Raw genomic sequence first — 19,734 nt, forward strand, 5'->3', positions numbered from 1 at the left:
GTGTATTTTATCTGTTTTGTATACAGAGCAGCGTAAAGGCTATGTAGACCTTTGAAAATGTTTTTGTTTTTTTTTTTAATGTTTATCAGGCCTCATTTACACGAGCGTAATATACGCGCGTGCGACGCGCGTGCTTTTCACGTGTGTCGTACGCACCTATATTACTCTATGGGGCAGTTTAGACGATGCGTGAATTTTGCGCAGCGCGAGTGCGTTGCGTAAAACTCACGACATGTTCTAAAATCGTGCGTTTTTCGCGCATCACGCACCCATTGAAGTCAATGGGTGCGTGAAAACAACGCATGCCACACGGACGCTACTGCGTTGCATGCGCGAAAATCACGCAAGAGCTGTCAAAAGGATGAATGTAAACAGAAAAGCACCACGTGCTTTTCTGTTTACAAACATCCAAACGGAGTGTCAAATTCGAGATGAGCGCACCGAACTTCACCGGGTTCGGCCGAACTCGTTTTGACCGAACCCGGCAAAAAATGTTCGGGTACGCGACGTCAGGAGACAGTCACTGTCCACGGTGCTGAAAGAGTTAAACTGGTTCAGCATCATGGACAGTGACTTCCGATCACAATATACATATACATGTAAAAAAACAAGAGGTTCTGACTTACCGATAACTCCCGGCTTCTTTCTCCAGTCCGACCTCCCAGGATGACAATTCAGTCCAAGTGACAGCTGCAGCCAATCACAGGCCAAGCACAGGCTGCAGCCAATCACAGGCTGCAGCGGTCTCATGGACTGCCGCGTCATCCTGGGAGGTGGGGCCGGATGACAAGAGAGGGACGCGTCACCAAGGCAACGGCCGGGAGACCGGACTGGAGGAAGCAGGAAGTTCATGGTAAGTATGAACGTTTTTTTTTGATTCACAGGTTGGTGTTCGGCATTCACTGTCGAGGGTGCTGAAAGAGTTACTGCCGATCAGTTAACTCTTTCAGCACCTTGGACAGTGACGGGCGTCGACTAGCCTTATCTCTATGATGGCGGCTGCGCGAAAATCACGCAGCCGCGCATCATACACGGATGACACACGGAGCTGCCAAGTGCCTTTTGCGCACGCAAAACGCTGCGTTTTTTGCGCACGCAAAACGCACACGCTCGTGTAAATCCGGCCTCAGTGTGATTGGTGCAACTTTGTAATTACATTTTATTAAAATTTATTTTTACTTTTTGAGATAAAGCTGCTTTGTATCCTGTATACAGGGCAGCTGTATTTTGCGCTGAGACCTGAATCTGTCAGGTCAGCGGCAGGATCCACCTGTTATTGATCACATCTAAGTTCATAACAGATAAGTTCATAATAAATAATACATAAGTTATACAACTTTCCAATATACTTTCTGAATTAATTCCCAACCATTTTCAAGATCTCTGCTTGTTGTTATTCAGTAGGAACATTCACGGTTTACTTCCAGTGGATACAATTCTGTCCATAGTCATGTGATAGACACACAGGTGGTGGGATCATTAGAATACACAGCTCTGATACACATAATGTAACTGTGACGAGCAATGCACCTGTGTGTCCATCACATGACCATGGACAGAATTGCACCCATTGGAAGTAAATAATGAAGGTTCCTATTAAATAGCAAGCAGAGATCTTGAAAACTGTGAGGAATTAATACAGAAAGATAGAGATAGATAGATAGATAGATAGATAGATAGATAGATAGATAGATAGATAGATAGATAGATAGATAGATAGATAGATAGATGATAGTTAGATAGATAGATAGATAGATAGATAGATAGATAGATAGATAGATAGATAGATAGATAGATAGATAGATAGATAGATAGATAGATAGATATGAGATAGATAGATAGATAGATAGATAGATAGATAGATAGATAGATAGATAGATAGATAGATAGATAGATAGATAGATAGATAGATATGAGAGAGATAGATAGATAGATAGATAGATAGATAGATAGATAGATAGATAGATAGATAGATAGATAGATAGATAGATAGATAGATATGAGAGAGATAGATAGATAGATAGATAGATAGATAGATAGATAGATAGATGGATGGATGGATGGATGGATGGATGGATGGATGGATGGATGGATAGATAGATAGATAGATAGATAGATAGATAGATAGATAGATAGATAGATAGATAGATAGATAGATAGATAGATAGATAGATAGATAGGATACACCGTGTTCCAAGTTATTCTGCACATTGGATTTAAGTGTCCTAAACATTTAATTATTCGTTTTTCAATTAAACTCATGGATGGTATTGTGTCTAAGGCTGGGTTCACACGACCTATTCTCAGGCGTAAACGTGGCGTATTATGCCTCGTTTTACGCCTGAAAATACGGCTACAATACGTCGGCAAACATCTGCCCATTCATTTGAATAAGTTTGCCGACGTACTGTGCAGACGACCTGTAATATACGCGTCGGAAACGACGACGCGTATATTACAGGTCGTCTGCACAGCAGGGCACTTCTTTGCCACGTAATTTGAGCCGTTCTTCATTGAACTCAATGAAGAGCAGCTCAAGATATACGAGCGTCACAGACACCTCGTATATTACGAGGAGGAGCATTTACGGCTGAAACGACGCAGCTGTTTTCTTCTGAAAACAGGCTGTCATTTCAGCCGTAAATGACAGCTAGCGTGTGAACATACCCTTAGGCTGGGTTCACACGACCTATTTTCAGACGTAAACGAGGCGTATTATGCCTCGTTTTACGTCTGAAAATTGGGCTACAATACGTCGGCAAACATCTGCCCATTCATTTGAATGGGTTTGCCGACGTACTGTGCAGACGACCTGTCATTTACGCGTCGTCGTTTGACAGCTGTCAAACGACGACGCGTAAAAAGACAGCCTCGTCAAAAGAAGTGCAGGACACTTCTTTGGACGTTTTTGGAGCTGTTTTCTCATAGACTCCAATGAAAACAGCTCCAAAAACGGACGTAAAAAACGCCGCTAAAACGGCGCGAAAAACGGCGCGAAAAACGCGAGTTGCTCAAAAAACGTCTGAAAATCAGGGGCTGTTTTCCCTTGAAAACAGCTCTGTATTTTCAGACGTTTTTGGTCACTACGTGTGCACATACCCTTAGGGCTCTTTGGATCATTGTAATCAATCTCAGACACCTGTGATAATTAGTTTGCCAGGTGTGCCCAATCAAAGGAAAACTACTTAAGGGTATGTTCACACGTAGTCAACAAAAACGTCTGAAAATCCAGAGCTGTTTTCAAGGGAAAACAGACCCTGCTTTTCAGACGTTTTTTTTACCAACTCGCATTTTTCGCGGCGTTTTCCCGCCGTCTTTGGAGCTGTTTTCATTGGAGTCTATGAGAAAACAGCTCCAAAAACGTCCAAAGAAGTGTCCTGCACTTCTTTTGAGGAGGCTGTATTTTTACGCGTCGTCGTTTGACAGCTGTCAAATGACGACGCATAAATAACAGGTCGTCTGCACAGTACGTCGGCAAACCCATTCAAATGAATGGGCAGATGTTTGCCGACGTATTGGAGCCGTATTTTCAGACGTAAAACGAGGCATAATATGCCTCGTATACGTCTGAAATTCGGCCGTGTGAACATACCCTAAGAAGGACGTTCCACATTATTAAGCAGGCCACAGGTTTCAAGCAATATGGGAAAGAAAAAGGATCTCTCTGCTGCCGAAAAGCGTGAAATAGTGCAATACCTTGGACAAGGTATGAAAACATTGGATATTTCAAGAAAACTTAGGCGTGATCATCGTACTGTGAAAAGATTTGTGGCTGATTCAGAGCACAGACGGGTTCGTTCAGATAAAGGCATAATGAGGAAGGTTTCTGCCAGACAAATTAATAGGATTAGGAGAGCAGCTGCTAAAATGCCATTGCAAAGCAGCAAACAGTTATTTGAAGCCGCTGGTGCCTCTGGAGTCCCACGAACCTCAAGGTGTAGGATCCTCCAGAGGTTTGCAAGTGTGCATAAAGCTATTATTCGGCCACCCCTAAACAATGCTCACAAGCAGAAACGGTTGCAGTGGACTCAGAAATACATGAAGACTAATTTTCAAACCGTGTTGTTTACTGATGAGTGCCGTGCAACCCTGGATGGTCCAGATGGATGGAGTAGTGGATGGTTGGTGAATGGCCCCCATGTCTCAACAAGGCTACGACGTCAGCAAGGAGGTGGCGGAGTCATGTTTTGGGCTGGAATCATGGGGAGAGAGCTGGTAGGCCCCTTTAGGGTCCCTGACGGTGTGAAAATGAGCTCTGCAAAGTACGTAGAGTTTATGACTGACCACTTTCTTCCGTGGTACAAAAAGAAGAATCGTGCCTTCTGTAGCAAAATTATCTTCATGCATGACAATGCACCATCTCATGCTGCAAAGAATACCTCTGTGTCATTGGCTGCTATGGCCATAAAAGGAGAGAAACTCATGGTGTGGCCCCCATGTTCCCCTGACCTCAACCCTATTGAGAACCTTTGGAGCATCCTCAAGCAAAATATCTATGAGGGTGGGAGGCAGTTCACATCAAAACAGAAGCTCTGGGAGGCGATTCTGACATCCTGCAAAGATATTCAAGCAGGAACTGTCCAAATACTCACAAATTCAATGGATGCAAGAATTGTGAAGGTGATATCAGAGAAGGGGTCCTATGTTAACATGTAACTTGGCCTGCTAAGTTTTTTTTTTATTGAAAGAGCTTTTGATTTCTGTAAATATGACCTCCTGATGCTGCAAATTCAACAAATTACCATTTTAGTTCTCTTTACAACCTTTAAAATGTTTTGATCTCTGTTATGCATAATAATGTGAAACAGTGCATTTTGAGTTTTTTACTTCTAAAAACAAAAATCTGTTATCATTAGGAGATTTGTTCAATAAAATCCGCATTATACTCCAACGGTTGATGGCTTGAAGATTATACTGACTGTCATTTGCATCGACTATTTAGGAAAATCAGCGAAAAATAACATTTGCATAATAATTTGGAATGCGGTGTAGATAGATGGATAGATATAATAGATAGATAGATGTAGAGTAATTCCACTCTTGATGAATAAGTTGGATGCATATCTTTCAGTCACTTTTCTTCTTAGTATTAGACTCATACTCTCCACTGGAAATGTACTGTAAAAAGACGCCTAATATATGTTAATATTTAATGAGCAGCCAGATGCCAGGCTCAGCCTCTGTCCCAGCAGGGAGTGTAGAATTAGTCCAGCCATGTGTTCACTTTACATTAATCTTCTTTGTATATAAAGTTCTGGACTGTGTTCGGGAAGTCTGCAGAAAGTAGATGGATCCATGTTGGACAGATCACTGATGGGAGCACTAGTGGCTGCTAGATCACATAGAGTCAGCCATGAATCCGATCCATTATTCACAGAGCTCCTACAATCTAGAATCTGCAGATTTTTCTTGGAGACATTCGGTCAAGCCGGTGGGCGGAGGGGGAGAGACGCCAATCTCCATCCCTGCTATGCACCTGCTTCCAGTCTCAGCTGAAGTGGGTCCAGCACAGCAGGCATCCCCGACACACATTACATCAGAACGTGAGCCGGCATCCTATACAGGCGCAGCCATTGTCTGTAAGGACAGGACTGTGGGGTTCAGGCACAGACAGAAAAAGCATTAATTTGGATCAGTTGGCTGCACAGGGAGATGGCAGCAATTTGTAAGGGAAAGGTTTTTCTACTTTCCTCTGCTGGGAACTGTTCCTGTAACATATGGACGTGCAACACAAATATGGCCTGACGAAGCTACAAATGTCACAGTGCTATGCACTAATAGTTTACATGAGGACATGGGATGTATACGATAAAAATCAATTGAACAAATGCCACCTCAACGCCTTGTGTGATCTCACATTATAAGGCCCCATGCACACGACCGTAAAAATCGTCCGCAATTACGGGCCGTAATTATGGACCAATTCACTTCTATTGACCACAGACACCTTAGCGTATATTTGCGGGAAGGTGTCCGGGCCGTAGGAGTGTACCGCAAATTATGGAACATGTCCGGTCTTTTGCTTTTTACGGGCTGTGCTCCCATACTTTGTATGGGAGGACGGGCCTGAAAATGCGAGTGGCTGTCTGCGGCTGCCAGCGGCCGGCCGTGCCCGTAATCGTGGACCTGGATTACGGGCACGGCCGTGTCATGTGGCCAAAGCCCTCGGAGTCATAGCACGCAAAATGGTTTCCCTTGAATGAATTATGTGCAGTATATCCATACCACTATGGGGAATATATAGGTAATTTAGCAGCGTTGTTATATTTCCCATGAAGGTTTGGGACCTACCAGCGCAGAACATGTGTTTACATATATCAGGAGAGGGAACAGTTTCCTCCGTCTGTAAAAAAAAGACAGGACATCGGCCTTACTCATCTGAAGGAACGCAGTTTGCCCCAACAAAAAGGCAAAACTAATTCCAAAACAATGAAGTCTAATGTGCCATCAGTGACTATGACAAAACTTCCTGTCATCTGGCCTTGTTCAGCCTTGTTATAGAGACACTGTGTGGATCCATATGAACAGTAACATCTTAACTGGCAGGTAAACACGCTGAATAATACAGGGGAGTCGGAGGGGAATACTATAAGGCATGTCTTTAGTACATGAGCATATAGTAATATTAGTGTATGTATGAACTTTAATGGGGATGTGCACTATGGACAATCCCTTTATGTTAGAAGGGTCCGTCGAAATTAAGATGATCCTAGGGCTGCTAGGACCCCCAGCGATCACATGTAATCTGCAGGGAAACCTAACATCAAGTTTATAATTTCCCTGCGGCGCCACCACATGGGAAATTGGCTGTAAAGTTAAGTATTTAAAACACTGGAGGACTTTTACACGACACATCTGAAAACAAAACAAAAATTGTAATACCTTATGGACCATGTGAGTAGACTTTACCCCCCGCTTATTATTTGTATTACGGGCTGTATTGATTTGTAGCCGGTGATTGTTACATTAGTATAATGACCTGCAGGAAGTTCTATATCATCAACTATGTATACATGTGAGCAGCCGACCATGGTATACAGGAGCGCAGGGAAAAGAACATATTTATTGGCCACAGAAGTTATTTGGGAAGTCGTGGTTATGTTAATGGGATTGGAGTGGGGTTATTTATATGACTGGTACGCCTGGCACATCCTGGGTAAACAGATTGTGTCCATTATGGCACAATTCATGCCAGTACAATTGATTCAGAGCCACGTACACGGAGTCTGTCGGCGGCACACAGAGGCGGAAGTACCGATACAGAGGTATTCTCTCCTAAAAGCAAGGAGGCAGATTTGGGGGAAATTTATGAAGACTGGCGTTTCATAGGCCAGTCTGAATAGAAAGAAAATTAGAGTAAATTGCGACACATTTAAAGAGGCTCTGTCACCAGTTTAATACTTCTCTATCTTCTACCTAATCTAATAGGCGCTGTGGTGTAGATAATGACGGTTTTGTGTTTTTTGGAAAAACTTTTATTAGTGAAAAAGTTCTGATTATTTTAACATTTATGCGAATTTTTTCTAAATTCCCAACTGGGCGTTTTTTTTAGTTTCACCAAGTGGGCGTTGTAAAGAAAAGTGTATGACGCTGACCAATCAGCGTCATACACTTCTCTTTATTCACAGCGCAGCGTGATTGGGACGTCACTTACTCCCGCTGTTCCTTCACCGGAGCGACGGGAGAATGACCAGACATCGCCTCCAGCCGTGCCAGGACGGTTATATCCTCAGCAGCAGTCCTGGCACGGCTGGAGGCGATGTCTGGGTGTTTTATATCGCAGGTCACGTTTTTCTAACGGTAGTTAAAACCTCGCATATTTTATTAGCTGCGCCATATTCCCTCAAAGAATGCAGCGCCCCCAACATAAAGTGATGCAACCCGGGTGCTCATATCCTAATAAACGTCTAGTCTTATGTAAATACACTTTATTAATCGTGCAGCTTTCTAATATGCTTCATTCAGCTCTTTACCATTCTCACGAGCTGCTTGCTGTCAGTGAATGGAACATTAACCCATGAAAAGGTTGAAAACACCACAGACCTGATATTTCTACCAGCTGAGGCAGCTACAAGTAAATCCATTCTAGTAAATACCCTGTGGCACCTCTCCCTCCAATCCTGATGGCTTACTACAGTTACCAGTGTAAGTAAAATGTATCTGCCTGGAGTCCAGGATGTTTTAACTCAAAATAATTGTCTAGACTGGAAATAACTATAGAAAACACAGCTGTGAGAATGCTTGAATGGTCTCTGTATGTAAACAAGAATGCCCCCATTCACTGACAGCAATCAGACATAGAAAATGGTGAAGAATAGAAACAGAACCGCACTTCTATGAATACCTGTACCAGCATATGCGGCGCCCTATAATTCACCCCTATGTTATTCCTGCGAGCCATAAAGACCTCCTCTCCTTGCCGCCTGTACCAACCTACGACCCACTTAGTCAGGTGGGTGACGTAATTTGACCCGCCCCTTTATCTTAACCTCTTCTCTACCAGAGCCAACTAAAGACACACGTAGTTATGAAGGCGCTAAAAACCCCACTACCGTCACCTAAAAGGTTAAGAGAGTGGGCGGGGCAGCTGACACGGACGTCGCCTCTCGATTGGTCTGAGCGCTTCAGCCACGCCCCCTCCCGTTCACAGAGCGCCTCTCACTCACACACACTCTGTACACGGGGAGCGAGTGACACGATGTCCGCTCTTCTCCGCCAGACTCCCGACCTGCCCCGGCTCCTCCCCAGCACCGTGTCCCGGTGACCGCTCCGCTGTGCTCCATGTCACCGCTCTCCTTCCTTCTCTCCAATGTGGACTCCTTCGCTTCTCCTTTGTAATTCGCACAGGGAATCATGGCGAGCCGCCGGACAACTCCACCTGAGGGAGACGGCGAGAAGCAGCAGGCGCACGCTAGTCCGGGCGCTGAGGAGGTGAGACCCCAGAGGCTGCAATCTATACAACTGCATAGGCCACCTGTGCGGGCGCTGAGTGGCATGCTGGGAGTTGTAGTTCTCCAGCAGCTGCTGAGCCACAGGTTCCCTATGTCCTTTCCTGAGTCTGATATCCTAGCTGTATACTATGTGTATCCCCCTTATACACAATGCCAGGGACAATCCCCTTTGTGGCCTCCCTGCCAGGAGACTGAGCCAGAATCACCCACATTGTCTATACCCCCCCCCCCCCGAAAGTTGTGACTCCTCCTCCTTTAATTCTCTTTTTATTTCTGGGCAGCCAGTGCATTCAGACAAGTGTGCCCAGCACTGCAATACGGTAGGAGGCCCCTGTACACACCAGCAATGGGGCTGGACTGCTGCAGAACCTCTTGTGTAAAGTGGGAGGGGTCTTGATTGCTGGTTCTGTCCGCTCCCTACCCCACTCGCATGTTATTTTGTCTGCTTATAACCAGCTACAGGCAGATTATAGCATTTATAATTGCTCGTAGCAACCTTGATAGGGGTGATGATGATGAACCCGCCGACCTCTGGTAATGTCATGGCCTGAAACTGATCCACCCTGATCCGATGAGTGTTGTAGTATGTGTACACGCTGATTATGAGTTCTAGTCAATCTGGCTTCTACGTTGGAAACTCTTGGCCGGTAAATCTGGTGAAATTTGTGATTTTTCTTTAGTTGGGCTTGTTTGTTTTGCTGCTAATTATTGGTTGTATCAGTCCAATGGGCAAAGGTTGTTCGCCAAAAACAGCGCCACTCTTATCCACAGACTAGGTCTGGTATTGCAGTTCTATTCATGTGATGTAATGTGTCTTCAGAGCCCGATAACTGATCCCTGGGATATTTCCTATGTAGGTATGTACAGAGAATAGCACGCACCTCCGCATTTCCTCCATATTGAGACCCATTACTGGAGAAGCCCTTTAACCCCATCACGACTGCCATACGGCTATATACCACGTGCCGATTCCCTGTGCAGTCAGCACGTGTATAAACGTTGACCGCCTGGAACGGGTTTAATGAGTGCAACGCTGCACTCTCATGTCGACCGGGGCTTTGAGATCCCAGGAATACCCCCCCACTGTAGATGGTTCCGCCCACAACCCTCTGTAGATAGCGCCACCTAAGCTCCCTCCAGCATCAGAATCCCCGGCCAGCGATCTGGTCAAGTATTCCCCTCCTAGAGGGATCCCCTGCCGTCTCTCCATCCCCGCTGTATATAGTGTATGTGGGGGGTGTGGTGCTAGCTACGCGGGTACTATATACAGGGGGTGTGGCACTATCTACATGGGTACTGTGGCATTATATTGGCACGATATACAGGGGACACTGGCGCTATCTACATGGGCACTGTGTGTGGCTCTATGGGCATTATCTACAGGGAGAAGTATGGCACTATATGGGTACTGCGGCACTATTTCCAGTTGGCACTATATGTCGGCAATGTGGCACTATCTACAGAGGTATTGCGTCACTATCTACATGGGCACTGGTGTTTTCAGGGGGTTGGGACAAAAAACCCTAACGAATAAAATGCATCCATTTTTTATTTTTTTTTTTTTTCTAACGTCCATGAAAAACGTAGTTGATCCGTTGTTGACTGCCGTTTTTTTCACCGTCGTGTGTATGTAGCGCCCTTCACTCTCCCCCCTAAAAATGAAAAACACTGAATTAATTAGAAGATGAGCGCCTCATACGTCTTGTAAAAAAGCAAAGTAAAACTAGTTGTGATATTCAAAGCGGTTCCAAGGATATTTATCGTTTAAAGACGCGCATATCAAAAATGGCAAATTTGTAGCAATGACCCTTGGTCATGAAAGGGTTAAAGGAGTCTTCGGCGTGCATTGTGATAACTGGTGATGTGTCCGTCTTGATATTCTATGGGGCTCCTGTTATATTTTTTTCCATATATCTATATCTCTTGTGGTTATCATGGAGCCGTCTTCCTTGGGGTTCACCTCCCTGTAATCATCACCTCGGGGGGTTAGGAGTTGTGTGTAAGATCTTGTGGAGACAGGTTGTTAGTTGGTGTCGGCTGTGGAGCCAGCTGCTGCTGTGCAGTCACTTGGTATCACCGGCCTCTCACCATATGTTACATTGTGTTTCATGGTGGTTGTCGTTCGTGTTACTTTCTCCATGTGCTCAGTGTACGTGAAGTCTTGTCTTGAGTGTCCTGTTATTTTCTGGGCACTGTATCAATGTGTCACACTCCAGAACATGGCACCACCCTGAATCGTACACCGCACTGTGGTGTGCCCGGGCGGTACTCTCTAGTGGCACAGCCTCCAGAGATTCGATCCATCCTCTCTACAGCGATCTAGATCAGCAACAAAGACTCATTCAAGGTGGTATTCCACCTATTATAGACTGGTCAGAAGGTCGCATTGGTGGCGTCTGAGTTGAGACCGTGACGCTTAATCACTTGAACCCTTCCATTGTTCTATTTTACCACTTCAACGTGTCATGGATCTGTGAAGAGTTCTTGTTTACATGTTCCTAGGTACAGAAATCTCCATCATCAAAGGGGTTCAGGTGCTCGTCTCCTTCCAGGAATTAGTAGAGGGTCCAGCTCATGGTGTTATGTCTATAAAGCTGGCCATGCACGTGGGATAAAAGGCGGCCAAAATGACGGATCGTGGCCGACCTTCGTGTGAAAAATTGATCACAAAAAAAGATTGTGCTCAATTGTAATCTTCTGTTTGACAAACTTGTGTTCAGGCCCAATCATCGGATCATTCGCCACATTGTGCAAGCCCCAGGGAGTCCGTTTTTTGTATTTTTTCTGTTTTCAGACTATCGATTGCCCGCATTGCTGGCGGTCGTTGTGTATGGAATGTGTCGCTAGAATTATTTTTTTTTTCAGTTAAACCATTATTTCAATGATTACACATTGTTTTTGTTTTTTTTCACAAGTCAGTAAATATTATAAATTAGATTCTAATTAATAAAATTTCCATGTGCTGGTCACTAGAGGGAGCAATTCCCAAAATTGCAGCATGGTCAATGTGGTAAAGCAACCTCATTGCTTTATGCTGCAAATTTGGGGTGGACACACTCGCTCTAGTGTCCTCACACAATCCCCCCTCCCTTATTCTGGCTAGTGCCAGGAGAAGGTAGGGTTTGAATCGTCAAACCTCCTACACTGTGTGCCGCCATTTTCTGAGCGACTGCACCGTGTGGGAGGATTAGATACAGGGCTCAGCAGACAGTATCACACGAACATAATACACACATCATATACACAAACATAAATTACCTGCCGTCTACGCTCCTATTCCTTGCGCATGAGCATATGGCCGGAAGTCGTCATCTGACTGTCCGGCAGCGGCTTCCGGTCCACATGAAAATGGCGCCGGATTTCGCTCTGCGAACGAGCTTCGTTTTGCTCTCTGTGGGGGCGGCTCATGCGCAGTTCCCACGCAGACGGCGTACACTTCTGCAAATGAAACGGCTCCCGTTCGCATTCTCTATGGGGTTGTATGTGCTGTATTCCATCTCTGTCTTCCATCTCTGTTAATCGACACATACAGTGATGGAAAAAAAATGGCAGCCCCCATACAGAAGAAAAAGTTAGAAAAAAGTTGAACATGAGAACACAAATAAATAAAATTTATGTTAATATCATATTAAAAGCAATATGATAAAAAAAATGAATGACACATTCCCTTTAAGGTGCTTCATGGCTAAAGGTGGAAATCCCTCTTAAAAGGGGTGATCTTATGATCACCTTCTTATACCAAAGTCGCCCAGGCAATCAGCTGATCGCTGCAGGTTCATCTTCAGACACTATGGCCGGCCATACATTTCCCCTACAGCTGCCATTGTATTACATGCCGACCAGTAAAATGAATGGCTCATGTGATACGTGGACGGTCAGGGTCTGCCAGATCCACTGTTTATAGCGGGTTTCTGCTCTGACTCCTAAGGGGGGGGTCCCAAGCGGCAGCAACCCACTATGTTGTCCTAATAGGACTTTTAGAAAGGGGTGTATTTGAGACCATCCCATTACCCAATGGTTGGGTTTGGATAAGTATGTGACCCCTTCATGTGCTGTAGTTCTCTACTATGAGGATGTGCGCTGACGGCTGTCAGGACAGATTTGTACTGACTTGTCTGGTGTAGACACCAGTGAATTTCCACACCTTTCACTCACTAGTGGCAGCTGCGCGTCTTCCAGCAGGCGAGGAGGGCCCGCAGCGCTGCTGTCACATGCTTGGCCACTATCCCCCTCTTATCATTGCTCTGCTGCATATCATTTCTGATCATAATAGCCCCGGGCGGCCGCGTTGGACTTGGGAATGAAGCAGGTTAAATGCTTTACGCTTGACATAATAATCTGCCGAGTATTTCTGGTGAACTCCCTTCTGTAACATTAAGGCCAGTCTAAGGATAATCCTTTCTTTCTCTAAGAAATTCAGCCAGTGCACGGCTTTCCTTCCTGCAGCTCGGGCTGGATCCTATGAAGGAAAAAAATCCCTGTAGAACATATAAATATAATTTTTTTTTTTTACTTTCCATTATCTAGCATTAGCGTTGGGTGTGTCGTGCTGGCAAGTTTAACACACACCTCAAGTAGGAAGCGATGAGGAATGCTGAAATAGAAGATTGTCCATGGGAATGCGTAGAATGCTTCAGACTATACCGAGAGCACCGCTTATTTCTATTCACGTTATATAAGAAGCGTCCGACACTTGTGAGGGCACAGACTGGGTGGTTCTCTAAAGGAGTTTCGTCATCTTTTACAGGCTATGGCATGGATATGATCGGTTGGGGTCCCACTTCCAGCGACCCGCACTCCTGCGCTATTAAAGCCTGTTGGCGTTGTGTAGAGAGACGTTTACATGAAGGTTATTCGCAACAATGGGAACTATTGTTAGAGGTTTTTTTTGCAGGAAAAAATCTGTCTCAGAATTCCTTTGGGTATTTTGAGGCAGATGTTGACCTGCCCGCGCGTTTTTTCCCCGCGTTTTTCACCCGCAGCCATGAAACTAAAAACACTGTGACAAATGCTCAAACTGGTGCTGCTGGGGTCTTCTGCCTCCCATTGATTTCAATGGGAGGTCAGAGGCGGAAACCGTAGCAAGAAAGGACATCCCGCTTTTTTTCACCGTGAACACGTAAAAGCCGCTTGGGAACAAATTTTCCTCTGCCTTCCATTGTAATCAATGGGGGGGGGGGGGGGGGGGGGCAATTTTGGCAGTTTTTTTTACACTGATTTCCAACGTGGCTTCTGCGCCAAAAAACTCTGTGTGAACAGGGCCTTAAAATGGAGAATCCTTCCCATCGTTCTATGTATGTCTCATCCTGTCTGTGTGGCCACTTCACATTGGCTACTCGAAGGTTTATTCTGTTGCTCAATCTAAGAACCGGCCCGATATTCTGGCCAAGTTGGTGATAGTGGGGCAGGAGGTCCATTAAAAGAATTTGTGCTGATAACTCAGTCCAATAAATGCAATTCTTCATAGAAGTCTCTGCTCACGAAGTCTGTGGTTGGGGCAGATTGGTCACTGGTCATTAGTGTCTAACATCTACCTGTCTGTCATCAGAATTGTCTTCTTCCTTACTGGGAAAAGTGTTGGACGTCCTAAAGGTCCGTGTCAGTATAAATATTCAGGTTCCACACAGCATGGTATTACGGCGGTGTGAATAAACCATAAGAGATGGAAGGAATTTGGAGGAACCCAGCTAAAGATATGTGGAAAACTGAATGAAGCCACAAGTGGTCTCCATAGGTCGCTCCTTCATCCTACTCTAATTTTTCCTCCTTCGTCCTCTCAATGAATGTCTGATGGAAAGCGCATGAACTTTACTTGTCTGCCCTGTAAAGAGGGAGAGGTTCACATGAATGGCTAACCAGGGAGCGTCCAAAGGTTGACTGTCTGGAGAGAGACTGCGGCTGAAGCTAGGAATAGTCAGATAAGAATTTCTATTTCCAGATAGACCACAGCGGGCAGGTCCACCTCTCTTCACGCAGGTTTTCACATTTCAATTCTAATAACACCCAGAGCTCTGCTGTTGCCAAATCCGAGTGTAGAGTGTAGAGTGTAGAGTGTAGAGTGTAGAGTGTAGAGTGTAGAGTGTAGAGTGTAGAGTGTAGAGTGTAGAGTGTAGAGTGTAGAGTGTAGAGTGTAGAGTGTAGAGTGTAGAGTGTAGAGTGTAGAGTGTAGAGTGTAGAGTGTAGAGTGTAGAGTGTAGAGTGTAGAGTGTAGAGTGTAGAGTGTAGAGTGTAGAGTGTAGAGTGTAGAGTGTAGAGTGTAGAGTGTAGAGTGTAGAGTGTAGAGTGTAGAGTGTAGAGTGTAGAGTGTAGAGTGTAGAGTGTAGAGTGTAGAGTGTAGAGTGTAGAGTGTAGAGTGTAGAGTGTAGAGTGTAGAGTGTAGAGTGTAGAGTGTAGAGTGTAGAGTGTAGAGTGTAGAGTGTAGAGTGTAGAGTGTAGAGTGTAGAGTGTAGAGTGTAGAGTGTAGAGTGTAGAGTGTAGAGTGTAGAGTGTAGAGTGTAGGCAACTGGAGCAAAGCTTTAAATGAATTGTACAGGATTACAAAAACATGGCTGCTTTCTTCCAGAACCAGTGCCACACCTGTCCACAAGTTGTGTGAATTGCAGCTCAGCCCCATTCACTTCAAGAGAGCTGAGCTGTAATCGCTCACCCAACATATGGACAGGTTTGGCAATGTTTCTAGAAAACAGACCGTTTTATTTAAAAAAAAAATCTTTTATAACCCCTTTAAAGTGTGTTTTCCCCCTAAGTCCTTTAGTCCTTATCCGTTTATGGGAAAGCTGGTTGACAACGAATATGACTGCACTTAAGACTTCCTAGAGCTCTGTATGGTAAATCAGCCAAGCGCTACCAGATGAGATTATAGTGGATGTTCTGGGCTGTAGTATCCTCTTCTGGTGTTGAATGTTTGTCGCTCCTTTAATCGGCTTATTACCGTTCGCTGTTGCAGGTGTTGAAAGTTTTTGGACAGTTTGCTGCTTATTATTTTACTGACCCATAAAGGGTGTGACGCGTTATCCAGTGGTGGTCTGGCAGATGTGCGGCTCGCCAGTACGGGTGGTGTCAGGGCGAGGTCAATGGAGGGTGAAGGTTACTGAAACAAATCTGGGTTATTATTATTGTGACTGATCTTTCTTCTTGTGGCGGTGAAGTGATTCCCTGCGGCCCTGCAGCTACCGGAAATTACAGCAGTTCCTGAAATGTTTCTGGTGAAGGGAAAACCTGTCCCTGTTTAGGCAATCCCATTAGACGGAGGCTGGGAGTTGTGGTCATTTCTGCACATCCCTGCGTGCTTCACTTTTTGGGAATATGGCCGCTATTACATTATCATTCTTACCCTCACAGAGCATTTCCCCCAGTATAAAATAGATGAAACCCAATAAAATCCTTACATTGCTTTTATTCTGTCAAGTTGTTAAAAATGATTTTTTAATCTATTTCTGGCAAAGTGGATGACAACCAATATGGTTCTAGCTTCCTCAGAACGGGCTTTTGCGGCCGTAATTCCCCCGAAAATCCACAGGAGAATTGCGGCCCCATTCATTCCTATGGGGCCATGCACACGACTGGTGTGCACGGCCCGTCATATGTAAAATAATGGCCGCGGCCATGTGCATGGCCCGTCATATGTGGGCGGCTCACGACTGACAGTCCGCTGCTGCCGGCCGACCCGAAAATCATGGCCGTGCACATGGCTACGGTCGTGTGCGTGAGGCTTAACTATGCAGGTTTCCAGTACTATCAGAATTTGCAGGTTTTTTTTTTTTTTTTTTTTTTTTGGGGCCTCACAGTTGTAATTCTTGGTGGGAGATGTCGCCTCCGTATGACTCCACACGCCACTTCCGCCATCAATTGCAACTTTCAGGGACTTGACGTGGCTATTTGACCATGTCCGTGTCGCTTTAACCATGTCAGTGTCGATTTAAGGCCACGTTCCCACAAGTCGATACGCTGTATAAAAATCACCCACAGCACATGGAAACCGCTTCATCTTCCACCTGAAAAATCGCACCACCTCCCGCCTGAAAAATTGCAGCACGTCGTGGTGCGGTTTTTCTGACTGAATTTCCCCTTCGTAAAAAAAACATGCTCATACTTATCCCCTCCCTCCTTTTGACGTCTGCTCTGGCCTCCCTGGATGAATTTGCAGGTCATGTGACGCTGCCTAACCCGGCCTAATGCTGAAGTTTTTGCCTCATTTTATTTTTTTTATGATGGGGAAAAATGTTTTTACTTTAGTTTTAAAGTGAAATAATAATATGATGTATGGGGAAGAGCGATCGGAGTAACGACTGGTCGTCCATAGCTCCGCGTGACAGCAGCAAACGAGCGCCGATCAACGATGTCTTATCGACCGATGTAAGAGAACCTTAAGAATCTACATCACTTCTGATGTCAACCGTATCTAGATAATCACAATTAAAGGGGTTCTCTGAGAATAAGTCTTTAGGTGACAAAAACAAGCGCTGGGTGGGGGGGGGGGGGGGAGACAATAGACCCCAAGTGTTCCAGTTTAATTATTGAGGGTGCGGAGTAGATGGATAGGCCGCAATTTACATTGGAATTTGATGCAAAACCCTACGTCATCACACCGGAGGAGCGAACTGCGTAATGTGACTTCTACAGCAGAGCGCTCTCACGATGGGGGAGGTGGGGGTCCTCTACAGAGCACTGTGTTCCCAGAGACGAATAATTCATTTCTCAAAGAACAGAACAGGTAAAACGCTTCCAGATTGCTGCAGGAATACCCAGTGTTTATCTTCGTGGAGTCCGTGCCTGTAAGAATTCATAAGATACAACACATTGTAATACATAAGACTTGGGTCCGGGTTAGATGCGTGGTGGTGTTCTATCTCTGAAGTCATGCAAGAGTTGTCCCACCCATGGAACTGTTGTATCAGGCCCTGTTCACATCTATGTTGGAGGCACAAATCCGGCTGAACGTATCTGGTAAGACAATGAACACCATGACGGAAACCCATTAAACTGAACCAATTAAAGTCAATGGGTTCTGTCGTGTGCCGTTGGGGTTTGTCTTCCAACAGAACTGGCGCTTCCGGTATCTTTGTTCTGCTCCCTTCACGGATCAGAACAACGGATACATCAACGCAGGTGTGAACAGTTCCTTACTGCACTGCGCCAAAGTTGTGCGTTCATGTTCACTCAATGTTTTCTTTTTGCCGATGTAAAATGTATCTGATGCAATTTAACATTTTTCTCGTTTGCTGACTGTTGAATGTCAGTGCGAGTTCACGTATGGATCCAGTCACTTCATAGAGATTAATATAATCTATTTTTCTCGTCCATATAGAGCCGGATAGTGCGGCTACATTACGGTCACTACTACGTGGTTGGCACAGTTTTGAGTCTGATGGGCACAATGGAATGGGCAGTTCCATATCGATGTTACTGTTGTACTGACCCTACTATTTGGTCTATATTTGTGTTGGCGTGTGGGATATCTGCAGGTGCCACTGTGTAGGCACTTCATTGTACCGTTCCTCTGTTATTCCTCCTGTAAATATATGAATACATTAAAAACCAATTAATGGAACATGTTGATGAGGAGACAAAACCTGTAGACAAGGAAAATAGTGATGCCCAATTGTAACCTTGTCCATATTTTTCCAGGACGAATAACGGATGAACTGCACAATTCAGAGTTTTAGGAAAAGATGCTGCAGATTAGTTATTTCATGGCAAATACAAATATTTACTAAAACAGACATGTCAGGAGAGGTGCAAGTCACCTTTTAATGAACACCCCGTTTCTATGTCAGCCATGTTTGTTTTTGTTTGACTGTAATTTTGCAGCAGCTACTTCTTTGTGGCTGTGAGGACGGGCATTGACATCAGGTCATCAGTGAATGATGGAGGAGGTGTAGATTTCACGTGCCGGTCATCTCTGTAAATGAAGTTTACTTGGCTACCAGAGATTCCGATTGTGAAGCGCTGAAGAAGGCGTCTCCGAAAACAATAGGGGAGCTGTCGGCTGTGTGTGAAGACTGATATAGCTGGGGGGAGCAGGCTCCGTATACACTCAGACCCCATTGTTCTCGGGGCTACCTGCTGGTAATGTTTAAACAAATGTTCTCGCTGTTTATCTTGTGTTTACATTCTGCGTCCAGTCCGTCGTTCTGGTAACCAAGTATGGCGGCGATTCCAGGTCTGATGTGTCTGCAGAGGCTCCTTGGAGTAGCTCAGAAGTGGAAACTTGTTTGTGAACTGCTTGGGAAAAAGTTTCTGAAAGTGAAGACCACTAAGCTTTGTGGCGTTCCTTCCCCGGACGCCCTTAATGTTTTCCACGCTGACTGCGTACATTGTTGGGATGATGCCGCTGCTCCCATTGACCTATGTTATTATGAGAAATGTTTGGGTTGGAATAACCAGTATTTTAAAAACTGTGTAACCTCCTGTTTACTCGTCCCTATGCGGGATCTACGGTTTGTACTGTTCACGAACATCTTTTCCCCTTGGTATTCCCATTTACATCGGGGTCTGACCCAATGGATTGATGTTATACTAGACTACTAGAAGAATTTTTTAATGTTCAAGAACCTCCAACCAAAATGTAGTGAATGAGCGAAACGTGACTTTTATATAAAAAATTGGTTTTAATGCGCAGGAAATTGCATAAATAGCAATTCCATAAATGTATAATTATAAATTGCCCCTTTTTAGCTTGGAGTGATTTGGTGATCATGGATATGTTTATTAGGGAATTGCTTTATATTCATCATATAACCGCATAGCCTGTACAGGTCACCCTTCTGATTTGTCATTGGGT

General features: G+C 44.8%; 1 protein-coding gene across 2 annotated transcripts in view; it reads left to right on the forward strand.

Moving 5' to 3' along the window:
* The first annotated feature begins 8,660 nt into the window (after positions 1-8,660).
* The window catches only part of ARHGAP21 (Rho GTPase activating protein 21), a 158,174-nt gene continuing 147,100 nt past the window's right edge, over positions 8,661-19,734 (forward strand). For both annotated transcript variants that reach the window (XM_075827539.1, XM_075827540.1), the window contains exon 1: positions 8,661-8,931. In XM_075827539.1, the coding sequence (XP_075683654.1) occupies positions 8,854-8,931 (78 nt within the window). In that variant the 5' untranslated portion in view covers positions 8,661-8,853. The remainder of the gene's footprint in view (positions 8,932-19,734) is intronic.

The sequence above is a fragment of the Rhinoderma darwinii genome, chromosome 5, assembly GCF_050947455.1.
Source record: "Rhinoderma darwinii isolate aRhiDar2 chromosome 5, aRhiDar2.hap1, whole genome shotgun sequence".
Taxonomy (NCBI): domain Eukaryota; kingdom Metazoa; phylum Chordata; class Amphibia; order Anura; family Rhinodermatidae; genus Rhinoderma; species Rhinoderma darwinii.